At 42.9% G+C, this 12,847-nt stretch overlaps 1 protein-coding gene across 4 annotated transcripts in view; it reads left to right on the forward strand.

The window, feature by feature from the left end:
• Positions 1-12,847, forward strand: part of cdin1 (CDAN1 interacting nuclease 1) — a 58,984-nt gene that overhangs the window by 19,549 nt on the left and 26,588 nt on the right. For 3 of the 4 annotated variants that reach the window (XM_028983741.1, XM_028983733.1, XM_028983758.1), the window contains exons 7-11: positions 4,936-5,018; positions 5,396-5,445; positions 7,089-7,156; positions 8,486-8,551; positions 8,980-9,085. In XM_028983741.1, coding sequence (XP_028839574.1) covers positions 4,936-5,018; positions 5,396-5,445; positions 7,089-7,156; positions 8,486-8,551; positions 8,980-9,085 — 373 coding nt within the window. The remainder of the gene's footprint in view (positions 1-4,935; positions 5,019-5,395; positions 5,446-7,088; positions 7,157-8,485; positions 8,552-8,979; positions 9,086-12,847) is intronic. The other variant, XM_028983750.1, reaches the window with a different exon arrangement.

Consider the following 12,847-nt stretch of genomic DNA (forward strand, 5'->3'; position numbering starts at 1 on the left):
AAACATAATTTTTTGGAACATAATCTTAATCAATCCATTGAGAGAACCAGTTTGCAGTTTATTTGGTCAGATTCATCTGGGGGTTTTGATGACCAGATCATGTTCTCAGTCACTCTTTGTCTGAGCCTCTTTCTGACACTTGTCTCTGTCATAGTTAAAAACATGCTTTATAGCTATCTTAAGTAATTCCAAAAGATTGACAGTCCTATTTGTTTTTGGAGGTGTGAACTGGCATGAAATTGATGTCTGAACTGTTTTTTAGAAATGTGTGAATGCTGGTCCACAATCCACAATGGGATATTCACCCATTGAGCAATGAAGGACTAAAAGGCATTAGTTTGTAGAAAAAAATTGTGGTTATCTTAATCATTTCATGCTTAGTTTGTGGTGTCTGTATTTTCCAAACGGAGATTCATAGCGCTAATAGGTTTCTTTACAGGGGCAGTGTTGGCCTAGCGGTTAAGGAAGCGGCCCCGTAATCAGAAGGTTGCCGGTTCGAATCCCAAGCCACCAAGGTGCCACCGAGGTGCCACTTAGCAAAGTCCGTCCCCACACATTGCTCTCCGGGCGCCTGTCGTGGCTGCCCACTGCTCACCAAGGGTGGTGGTTAAAAGCAGAGGACACATTTCGTTGTGTGCACTGTGTGCTGTGCTGCAGTGTTTCACAATGATCACTCAATTTTTACTTTTTCACTTTCACTTACAGGCTTAGGGCTTATATCCTTAACCTTCTTTGCTTCCTTAACCTTCTTTCCCTGACACAATATCAAGTTTTTGTAGATTTTTCATGGCCTTTTGTGTTTTTTGGATGTCTGATTTTGGTGGCTTTTTTGCCTTCTCCTTTTTCCCCAAGGCCTTACACAAGACTAGATATTTACAACAGACTTTTAAAAAGGCTGATTGGAAAGGATAGGTTCTTCATAGATGGCCAAAATGTCATAAATATCATGTAATGTTTCAATGCTTGTAAACGAATTTTAATGCTCATAACATGACACATATAAACAAGTAAAACATCCAGAACAATTATATATGATAATACACTCTGAATTTGGCAATATTTTTAACATCAGAAACACTATATTTGTATAAGTAAATGAACAAATGTTATGTCTTAATAGGAAAATTCACTCCTGGTTTGTAATAAGATGTATTATACAATTAAACATAAATTTTCAAAGGAATCTAGGAATTATGGTATTCATTGCAGTCGTTGTACATTTGTTTTATTCTATATAATATTTATTGTTATTGTTAATGTTTAATTGCCCCAATTTGGTTTTTCTTTTTTGATATCTGTTATATAAAAACATATTTGTTTTATATGAACAAAAATAAGACCTTCTGTTCTTCTGAGAGTGCTTCAGTACTGCAGAAAACACCGATGCCTCATCACAATCGGGGTGTTCTCTGTCAGGGCCAAATTCATTCCACAAATGTCATGTTGGGACGTATAGCACACAGTGCAGCGCTGTGGTGATTTCCAGTTTGAATAATGAGTCGAGGTGGGCCTGCGTCATTAGCAGTGGCTCTAGAGATGAGGATGAGATGCAGAGTGGGAAGAGGGTGAGGTAAGCAGCCGTGTGTCGGTTCTTGCCTTCTTGACAAGTGTACTAATTACTCCTCTTCACGAGGAGCCGGAGTCAGACGTGCCACAGTCTAATGGGCTGACCCGGAGAACCTGCGTGGCAGACCCAGCCTGCTCGCTGCTATCAGAGAGAATCAGGTGGAAGCAGATCCGTTCTGCCCCACTAACCCTACTGGGACATGTCTCTCTCTCTCTCTCTCTCTCTCTCTCTCTCTCTCTCCCTCTTTCTCACACCTTGCTATCTGTCTCTCATTTCCAGCAATGTTTCTGTGCATCTCCAACAAGCACCACCCCTTTGTAAGTAGGCAGGAAGGAGCAAAGGGGGGGAAAAAAAGGTTTTTTTCCCCTCTGCAAGAGGATAGATTTAAAAGAAGTAAATTGGAAAATCAAATGAGGGGCTTTAGGCAGCCGCAGAGATTTGCGGAGCTGTCTGCCCGCGTCTGGGAGCGCCATCCATCATGTCCCACAAGTAGTCAATTCCTCTAGTATCTGTAAATGTTTTCAGATATTAGCCAATTTATATGCTCCGAGATTCATCATGGAAAATCAGCTTTAGCGGCCTGTATTATCAGGTCCCGTCTCTCCCCTGCACCATGAAGTTTGATGTACGAGCTCCTTCCCAGCTCAATGGATTGTGCATGGGAACGAGACAGAGGGGGGTGGCAGGGTGTGAGGGTGGGGGGAAAAGTGGGTTTTTTAATTAATAAACAAACTTGCATTGGAGCTCATCAGTGTCACGGGCAATAACGATCGTCATCCATTATTGTTTATTACGGTCCTCCCTCAACAAATGTTGCCTTCTAATGAGGTTTCTCTCATTTTTTGATTTAGATAATGACTTTTTCATTCTAGTGGAAAATCAGGAAGAGGAAAAAATGGATTTGGGGGAAAGAGCGGGGGGGAGGAAGAGCGAGAAATAATGCTAGGTTATATTCGTTTCTCCTGCGCCATTCATCATTTTATCAGGGGGTGTTTGAGACGCCGATAAAGGCTGGGGCTTTTTGTAAACAGTGGTGCGGTGTCTCTGTGCAAATCCCAGTGGAGGTGGGAGCGTTTGCCTTTAATATTCTGCTCCTCTACTCGCGCCTTCAGATAAGGACACCTCAGTCACAATTTATGCCGACACGGGACAATTACAGTACATTTGGTGTATATTTACACGTTGTGTTGTGCATCAGGGGCTGCAGGGGTGAGTGTGTACGTGTGTGTCTGTGTGGGAGCGGCAGCATAATGTGTGTATGTGTGTTGGCGTGCTGCGCGGGGGTGTCTTTAATAAATGTATGCTGATGTCGGAGGCAGCAGCGTTGCGGGCGCGCCGGCCCGCTGTTGTTATTTACTGCGGTGTTTGTGCTCGGCGGCGAATCCGCGGCTGCAAATGGCATTACGGCCCGGTGATGAATGAGCATTAGAGTAAACTCATTTTAAAGGCAGCCTGATTTATTAGTGGCCTGGCCTTCCATTTTCATCAGGTCAATGCTTGGCTGAAACTCCACAATGTCGGCACCAAGGTCACCCTCTTTACGATGATTTTTAACCCCAGCCCTGAAAAAATGTGGCAGCGGTTGGCTCGTCGCCGTTTACCGTGTTCCTTTGCTTTATAAAAAAGAAATAAATAATTATACAGCCTCTGATGGCTGGCCAAAGGATGGAACATAACCTGCTAGGGGGACATACATGTGACGTGTGAACCGCCAAAATGTGATGGTGGTCAACGTCCAATTATGAGTGCTAGTAAGACAAGAACTTTAATGGTCGCTGTTTGCCTTCAGGGAGGTTTATTACACACTACTGTTTTGCAGGAGCAGCGTCAAATCTATAAAACTACCATTAGGAGGGGAAAAAAATCAATCAAAATGCCATTAAAGTGGAATAAGTTGCCAATATTGCTGATGCGGTTGTGGGTCCTTTGATTTTCCTTCAGATTATTAGGCACAGTCGAGTAGTGACTTTGTTAAGGGAAACGAGTGTTGTTGGGGTGTAATATGTCTCCTGGCTTCATAAAGTTTGCTGCCTCATATTTCCCACTTTATTGATTATCCATTATCATTTGTCACGAAGTGTCCTAACTCAAGGGGAGAATATAACCCTCTTTCTTCATCGGCGAGCAGCGCGGCAGCACGGTATGGATCCGCCGTGTGAAGGTAGCAATCTGGGAGAAAAATGAGCACTGGAAATAAAGCGCCGGCTGTGCCTCGGAGCGCTCGGTGGCGGAGCGGCGCGGCAGAGGACTGCTGACTGGGCTTTGTTCTTCCTTCTACCCTCTTTTCCTCCCATCGTTGCCTTTCTTTTCTCACTCTCTTTTTCTCTTTTCCCTCTTTTTTTTTTTTTTTTTTTTTTGTGCCAATGCAGAATAGACCAGGGATCAGAGCAGCATATTTGTTATTCCTCCACCAGGGGTTTTTGATACCAGAGACATGTGGAGAAGCACCTCTGAGATGGGAGAAGTGTGTGATACACTGTGTGTGTGTGTGTATATGTGTTGCTGAACATTAGTGTGAATGCCAGGAATGAGAGCATATTGAAAATTTGCTATGGCGATATAAATTGATGTATTATGACCAATTATTTTTCCATTCATGGACACAATATGCAAAGTTATATTTGCTGTAATATTTACCAGTATTTAGACATATTTACACCCTGCTTCATGAATAATAATGGAACAATCTCTGAAAATTGATACATGTGATTTTCACAACAATTTTCTCATGATTATTTACATTGATATGTGAAAAAACTGTTTCCATTGGTTGTTTCTTGGTTTCTAATCAGTGCTGGTAATAGCTTCTCCATTTAAACTAAACAGTCTGTTCTTTACATTTTTCCAAGCTCATTTCCAAAAGCCCTTGATAGAAATATTCCTAAAACTGTCATCCAAGCAGATCTGTCATACATACCATTAAAAAGCATGCTGCCTCCATTCCGTCATACAGTGATACAATCCATTTAATCTGAATCTGTTGAAAATGATTTAGGGAATTTTGCTGTAGCAGTAATGGGGAATCAATCTGCTGGCTTGGCTCCCTGATTTATAAAGCTGGTGGTGCTTGAATGGGATGAAAGATGCAAAATATTAATCCTTCATAACATAGATAAACTGCACGGGTGCTGGCTCTGCTGAGCGAAACATTTATCTAAGGGAAATCTCGATAGGCTCCAAACCTCTGTGCAATTGAGCGCAGTAGACATCTGACACATCTCAGAATAAGTGATGCTAAACATGTCATTTGTGCCTATAGCCCTTCTATCCATTAACAATCCATTTCCCTGTCCGGTTTCATGTTTAAATAAGTGTTAAATGAATGAAAACGAATGTGTGTGTTTTTTTTTTTTTGTTTTTTTTTATAGCAGTTTCCAAGCAAGTTGTGAGCTCCATGTTACGTGAGCCAACTTTAATCCCAGATGTCCATTTAGCCAGGCAAGTGGAGCAGGTATGTTCGAACCTTGCCTTCGGAAGTGTATTTGGGTGACAGATGAAAAAACAAACATAAAAAAAAAAAAAAACACAATATAAAGTGTGTCGGTAAACAGCAAAACCTTTTTGTACTCTGCTGAAGATTGACCCTTCATTTGATGTTTCCATGATGGACAGATGCAGTCATCTGTCTCTGATCTTACCTGTCTAATCACTGCTAGCATTACAATGTAAAGTTATTTTGCCCATATATGCATAAGATGGGCCTTTGGGAGATTTTTGGGAATAAAGTGACGTGACTGAAGCTGGTGGGGTTGCCATGCATCTTTGTGGACACCCCTCCTTCCTCTCGCCTCTTTTGCCAGACTGTAATATTTCTTCCTCCTCTTTCAGTGCACAGTAAATGACTGCTGTTATGGACCGCTGGTAGACTGCATCAAACAGTATCCTTTTCCATAAAATTTTAAGCTCGAAATTGACGAGTAGCTGTTTGGGTGGGGGCAGGGGACGTGTAAGATGTGTCGAGCTTCACCTGACATAAAGGTTCTGCTTCAGAAGGAAGTGTTTTATCCCCGCAACACACACACACACACACACACACACACAGGCTGTCTGAAGAGCGGCATCCCCATCGCCAGCAGGGGAGGGGGGCGGAGAGGACGTTGGGGCGGTGCCGGAGCGGAGGCCTGATCTATATTCATCCGTCCGCCCGAGCCTGGGGTTTCCACGTCGTGGCGCGCCCGCGTCACGATCCTGCCGGAGTTGCGCGTTGTCTTCCATTTTCTTCACGCGCACACAATCTGCATATGAAAGCCAGCGCCAGCGAACTGAGAGCACAAAAAAAAAAAAAAAAAACTCAACAAACAGTAGATGAGACAGATGCCTCCTGCCCATGCAGAGCTGCACGGTACACTGCTGTCAGGGCGCATGGCTCGCCCACAACTTTATGATGTATAGCCGAGCGGAATGAAATCCTCACATTCTTGTCTATATGTTAGAGAGGGTTTCTTTCTTCGCTTGCTTCTTTATGGAGCCGCACGGGTGCTGAGTCCTGCAGTCGACCAGAGTTATCAGCACCTTGGAGAGTTCATGCCCTGCCGGCATGACCGTGAATCATGCCAGTGGTGTTTTCTTCCTCCTTCCGTCCTCTCACCTCTTGGTTTCTTTATGATGGACTCTTCCCTAGCCAGCATTCCCACGGATTTTCCATTACTGGCCTTTATTTATTTATTTATTTACTTACTTACTTACTTACTAACCCTTCAGCCTCACATACACACACCCTGGTAAAGTAGCAGTGACGTTGTAGTTATCTGAGTGCAGGGGATGGACAGTCATGGGCTCATGAGCTGTCAAAGCCAGGTCATCACTGCCACCCTCTACCCATGGGATGTGTGTGTGTGTGTGTGTGTGTGTGTGTGTGTGTGTGTGTGAGAGAGAGAGTGTTTAGAGCAGACTTTACAGGCTATTTAGGAGCAGGCAGCTGGGGACCACACTGGGCTCGTCTGTTCATGGCCAGTCAAGCCTGTCCCACCCTGCCCTTTGTCTTCATTCCCCCTCTTTACCTCCTTTCACACTTCTCCCTCTTGTGTCAGCTCACATTCACTCTCTTTAGTGCCGAGGGTTCATAATTCCGCCCCACTGTTACGGCCTGAGTTAAAGGCTCCATGAGCCTGAACCCCCATGCATTAATTGCTGTTTTAAGCATCTGTGGTTGCATGCTTTAATTGCTCATTTTGTTAGACCTATAGCTCTAAAACTGAATTGGTAGCTTAATCTTGTTAGGAGTTGTACTTTTTCAGCTCACTTCAGTGGTTTATAATGGGCTTTAAAACAAATCATAATGTATTTTCTGACACAAATGCTTTAAATGTAGAACTTTCTCACTTCACTTTCAGACACTTTATAAAATCTTCCTGTACCCTGTTGGTGTTGCCACAGCAACTCTGCTTTTCAGTTCTGGTTCCCATAGCAACCATGTTTGCACAGGTAAAATGCAACAAAAAAATTAAAGGAACAGCTGGTTTTTGGTACATTGTCCAGTAGTTAATTGGTCATGTGGGCATCCTTAACCACATACCCACAGTGCTATTGGACATGAGCATGAGGTTCTGCTGAGAGACAAACTGAGGGAGAGGAACCTGTCCTTTTTAGGTAAATCCTGCACATAACTGTGATTATGCTGTGTTATTCCAGTTCATTTTCACTGATCATTGTCCTTAAGCTCGTTTCAGGCCAGGGCTTCTTTATTTCCCTTTTTTTGGCTTCAAAGCATCACCCCAATCCAGAGACAATGGGTCAAGGTGGTGAGTGGCCAGGTGTGAAATTGTTCACTGGGAACTTCCCCTTGTACTCTCCCTTCTCCTGTCTTCTGATAGGAAAGGTGAGGGCATGGGGGAGGGATAATTCTTTCTGTCATTAAGAAGAGATCATTTATTTGGGTCTGTAGTACTGACCTTACTCACGGAGTGGGGCTGGTGGAGTGTTCTAAAACTGTCAGAGTTTTGGGGCCACCGCGGCAGCATCGCCAGCTGATGAATGGATGGGAAATAAGCTCCCCAACTGCAGGGATGGACCATTAATTTTAATCAAAGGTGATGTAAAAAAAAAAAGAAAAGAAAAGGTGATCGCCGCTGCATGACAGTGTCAACAGCCCAGTAGGTGTTGAGAGAGAGTGGGACCACAAAGCCCCCAGACCCCCTCACTATCTGAGACCTTCGCCTCTCTTTCTCCCCCCTTGCCCCATTAGTCGAGGTTGGCTGAAGACAGAGAGGCCGGCCCCCGAAATTGAACGACCTGGTCAGCTCGAGATTTAATGGAAAAATCAGGTGTTCTGCGGATAATGGCCGAACCGCGCCACGAGTCAAGGACAATGGCTGAGCCTCACTCGGGCAGGGGTCACGCTTGCGGCCACTCTAATGCCAGCCCTGTCCATTATTTTTCTGTATGAAGCTCGGCAACTGTAAGCAGGAGCAGACCTGGCCAGACTTTATGGATTTTTGTGCAGTGGCAGCAAATAACTGGGAGAGAATGTAACTGTAGGACAGTTTCACCTTAAGTGTTTCAGCTGAGGAATTTCCCCTTATCTGTTTGTCTGTGTTTTTTTTTTTTTTTTTTTCTCAAGCAACATGGATTTTTACAGCATTTTTGCTATTAACCTTCTCTCAGAATGAATTGAAGAGACTATACATAAGCAAGCATGTGTGATTGTTATAACAAAAAACAGGAAGGTGCTGGAGGCACCAGACAGCAGTAATTTTTGTTCCTATGATTTTATAGTAAATGTAATTGTTTTGCAATAAGTAAATTATGACTGAATTACTTTTATTGAATTGCCATTAGTGTTGTTAAATAAATTTTAATACCCATTACTAAATTTTACATCCTTAATCGAATGAATTCATTTGTGCATCTGGCTGTGTATCTATATAATGTAATCCCTTTTTAAACTATTTTTGCTAAATGTTAATTTCCTTGTTCCAGACGAAAATCAGCTACGTGCCAAAGGCTACGACAAGACGCCTGACATTATTCTAGAAGTGCCAATTGGTGGGTATCTGCTACAATGCAGCATTAATAACTTTATTCTTGACTTTTTAGTGATAAGGTCAGATGACCTCTAGCTGTTAATAGCTTGCAGTGTTGTTGCCACAATTTTTTAATATATATAATATATATATATTCTTTGTGTGTGTGTGTGTGTGTATATATATATATATATATATAAAGGAATGTTCTGACTTGTTCAGCATGGAAATGCCACATGTCCCCCTGAAGGAGGTCATTTCCTTCATAATGAAGTCTGATTGATTCAGCTAGCCAGTGGATGCATTTGCTCATTTCATCCACACTGACCAGCTGATCTGAAGGGATGTAGTTCTGGCTGAAAATGCCACTGCAGCCCTAATGCACAGACCTGACAGAGCTCATTTTCATCTGCCTTCACTCATGCTCCACGCCCTTCTCCAACCCCACAGCTGTAGAGGGGCATGTTGTCCACTGGATCGAGAGCAAGGCCTCGTTTGGGGATGACCAGAGCCATCGTACCTACCTGAATGAGCAATTCTGGAGCTACTGGAACAGGTAAAAAAAAACAGGCTTGTCAAATCAGGTTCTTTTCTTTGTGGCGTTCTTATTGAAGTGCTGTCCATTAGCTACAACATGCTAATTTTATTGCAGTCGCTTATTTAAAATGTCATTGAATTCAACATTAAAACATTTCTTGTGTAAGAAAACGACCTCCAGTCTGCCCAAAAGGGGATAGATAAATTAATGGGATCATTTTTTATGTGCTGCCCAGACTGAAGAAAACTATTTTCTTTATTTACCATGTGTTATTCATGAGCAAGTTTTTTCCCTTTCACTTTATTTTGCTCCACATGCAGTTTTATAAGAGCATATGATGAGGGATGTCCTCCTCACAAACTTCTCAGATGCTCTTCCTATCTCCACTTTTTCTAACGCTATCAGAGACCTATATAATGTCCATTATATAATAGTCCCTTTAAAGTAGGCCACATGGCAAAAAAATATTACATTACACTGTCCAGCTATTATCATTTGCAACCTCCCATGGACCTTGGGACACTTACCTAGAGTGGCTGGTCTCTCACGGGGGATGTTTCTAGAAAGACTGCATTGTTGGGGAGGGATAATAGATGTAATGGACAACAGGAGGACGACTTCAGTGAACAACTTGAGGATAACCCATCTTACACACACAACTGTTAACCATCAAAAGCAAATTTTAGAATAATTAGGGATTTTTTTTGGCTTCTGTATGAAAACCATGTGTTCCAAAAGATGCTTTCACAACATGCACATCAAGTGCTTGAGAGTTCCACCATGTGAAAAGAGGTCTACCAAAGGCTATGACATAATGTTCATATTTGGGTGGATCCCAGGACAATTTGAATGATGTCAAACCTCAACAATGCATATGAAAATTAGTTTGTATATATTTATCTTTGTTCACCGGGATTGACTGTACATAACTCCAAATGGATCCACATTACTGTTATTCAGTCAAAGCCACTACAGTGATGATGGTCAGCAACAAATAAATCTGAATGTATCTAATGTATCCAATTTCTTATTTGATAAAGGATTGTGCTGCTCAGTTTCAGGTTTGAAACCCAAGAGTTATAATTGCGAATTTTGCTTTTTGTGTAGTTTGTGTAATTTGATGTTGATTTTTCTCTTTGTAACATGAAATAGCAATAGGAGACATTTATTTCATGAATTCATAAGTAAAGCACGTTCCTGATTAGCTTCACAGATGCCACTGAAAAGAACATCCGTGACCTCACAAGGATGATTTATGAAGTACTAAGCAATGAGTCGAGGCAAAAAATATCAGCTACAAGGTGCCAAGGTCATAATCAACAGTGTATTTTATTTTCTCAGATTTATTTGGAAATCGCATGCACTTGGTGCTTCAGCAGCCTGATGTGTTGGAAGTCAGTGGAACTCTAAAAGCACTGAAGTGTGTTAGTGTGCTTTTTTGTGGCTCTCGTTAAAAGAAATCTTTAAAATGTTGTTGACCAGAAAATGCTGGCTGGTGACAGAGAACATTCCAACACCATGAGGATTGTGGCATTTAATGACACTTGACGGGAAAACTGTCTTAGTCAATCAAATGTGACTATGATAGATGAGAAAAATCTCTTTTATTCCCATTAGCCTCCATGATGAGAGTCCCAGGCTAACCAGTGGGTATTTAGTGTTTGTGCACTTTCTGAGCCCATGATGAAGCTCCTCTTCCTCTGAGGAAAGGGATGGGTCCTTAAAGGTGCAGGACTCAGTTATTAGTGGATGAAAGGTGAGCGTTGCACATCCAGGCCGATGGACATGATGGTCAGGGAGGGGGCGGTTCTGTGTCGGCATTTAACTAAATAGCCCTTTTCCGCTGTGTGCATTAAGGTCTGACAGCGCTGATGCCGACATGTTTGCGGACTGCCCGCTTCGATAAACTTCGGCATGTCAAAAAAATGTCAGTCCCGTCAATGCCCACCTTTCTGTGCTCCCATGTCGTTTTTAATTGGCATTTACATCTGACATTTGGGGGATGCGCTCTCCCATTGTTAGACCTTCATTGCAACTGAGCCGGCAAGCCTGCCCACACGCCTGCAGAAGGGGGAGGGCTTGTGCCGTCTACAGCCACCATGTCCGACGCATCAGAGCAAGGGGGGGATGGAGAACAACAAGGTGACGTCAACCTCGCCGCCTTCACCTCCGATTAACTTTACTGATACCTGCCAAGTCTGTGGACCTTTTGTTGGACATGGCTTTATTCTTTCTGGCTCAAAAAATGCTAGTAAAAATGTCTAGAATGCCCAGGGCGTCCACCATGTGACCTTGCAGAGTGACTGCAGTGGTTTTAATCACCGCTGATCTCCCGAGTGACATTTCCTCCGATTTTTGCTTATTTTTCATCCCCATTTTCAGCACTTTAGACAAAAACCAGCACTTGTAGCTGTTGTTTTAATTGTTCTTTGTTTGCCCTGAAGCATTAAATAGTGAAGGATGGTGGAGTCCCCCCCCTCTCCTGTCTTGAAATGACACAACTAATTTCCTCTCCAAAGCCTGCACCAACAACATTCATCATCTAAACAATACTCTTGCCAAAGCGCTAACCTCGTAATAAACTCTCTCTGGTGGAGTGAGGGGTAATGACGCTTCGCCTATGAAGGCTGCAGCCGAGGAAAGAGGGAGGGATGGATGGAGGGAGGGAAGGGGAAAAAAGGGCTGTTCAGGCCCAGTGCCTGGATGTGATGGCAAGGAAGGCGCTGGCCTTGTCTGCCCATCAATCTTAGCTGGTGGCTCCTCGGTGCCAGGAAGTCCAGTGACTGATGTGCCGATAATTGAGTTATCCATCTCCCCCAGCCATCAGAGCTGCATAAAAATTATTCACCTGTTGGTGAATATTAAGCACATGATAAGCCCCGAGTGTGTTTTAGGAGGAGTGTCCGAGGTTAAATGCCATATGTACTGAATTACGGCTTGGGGAGATGCTAGCCTCCTCGACATCGTCCAGGTTAGAGTTAATCTATTGTTGGCACAAGCTGGGCTATAAATAAAGGCATCTATATAAAGAAATGAATGGGTTTGATTGTTTAATCAATGTGTGGCTCTATTTGAATAACTGTTAGCACTTTATGAGTGTGTGTGTGTGTGTCTACAGCTCAGATGTGCATTACTTGTTTTTAATATCCGGCCTCTTATTAATTTTAGGGCTCTTCTATCATTGTTGTGGGGGTGCCAGTTGGCATTGGCATCAGAGTAGAATGTTCTCAGACTGCTGGTGTTCCTCAAAAGCCAATCCTGAGCCTCACAGTGAGAGTGGGACCACTGATGCTCATCACTTCCTCTGCCTTTTTGACGTGCGTTCCTGTTGTGCTCTCATATCCAAAAAAGCCTCCTGTGCAGTGGAGAATGCAGGCTCAGTGATTTACTGAGTGAATCATTGTCCCTCGTATCAGACTGAGCAGGTAATGCTTTGTCTCTCTGGATGAGTCTCCACTGATTCATGGCAGACCTTCAGGCTTCAGAGTCTCCACTGGGGTTTTCCTCTGCCAAAGCTAAGCGTGGTTCTTCTTGTCCCGTCACAGGTTGTGTTACTGTTGAGCTTCTGTGGATCATTGAAAAATTGCTTGAACACAAGTGAATAAATGGCATTATAAAAATTTTTAAATCAGTTAACTGTGATTAAAAAATTAGACATGATTCCTTTAATCTAATTTTTAATATTCAGAAATAAGGTCTGCACCTCATCAGCTTTCTAGGACTTTTTTGTCATACTTTGTGTTTTTGCAGTTTATATTGTGTAGGAGCTCTTAAGAAATA

This window comes from Denticeps clupeoides, chromosome 1 (assembly GCF_900700375.1).
Source record: "Denticeps clupeoides chromosome 1, fDenClu1.1, whole genome shotgun sequence".
Taxonomy (NCBI): Eukaryota; Metazoa; Chordata; class Actinopteri; order Clupeiformes; family Denticipitidae; genus Denticeps; species Denticeps clupeoides.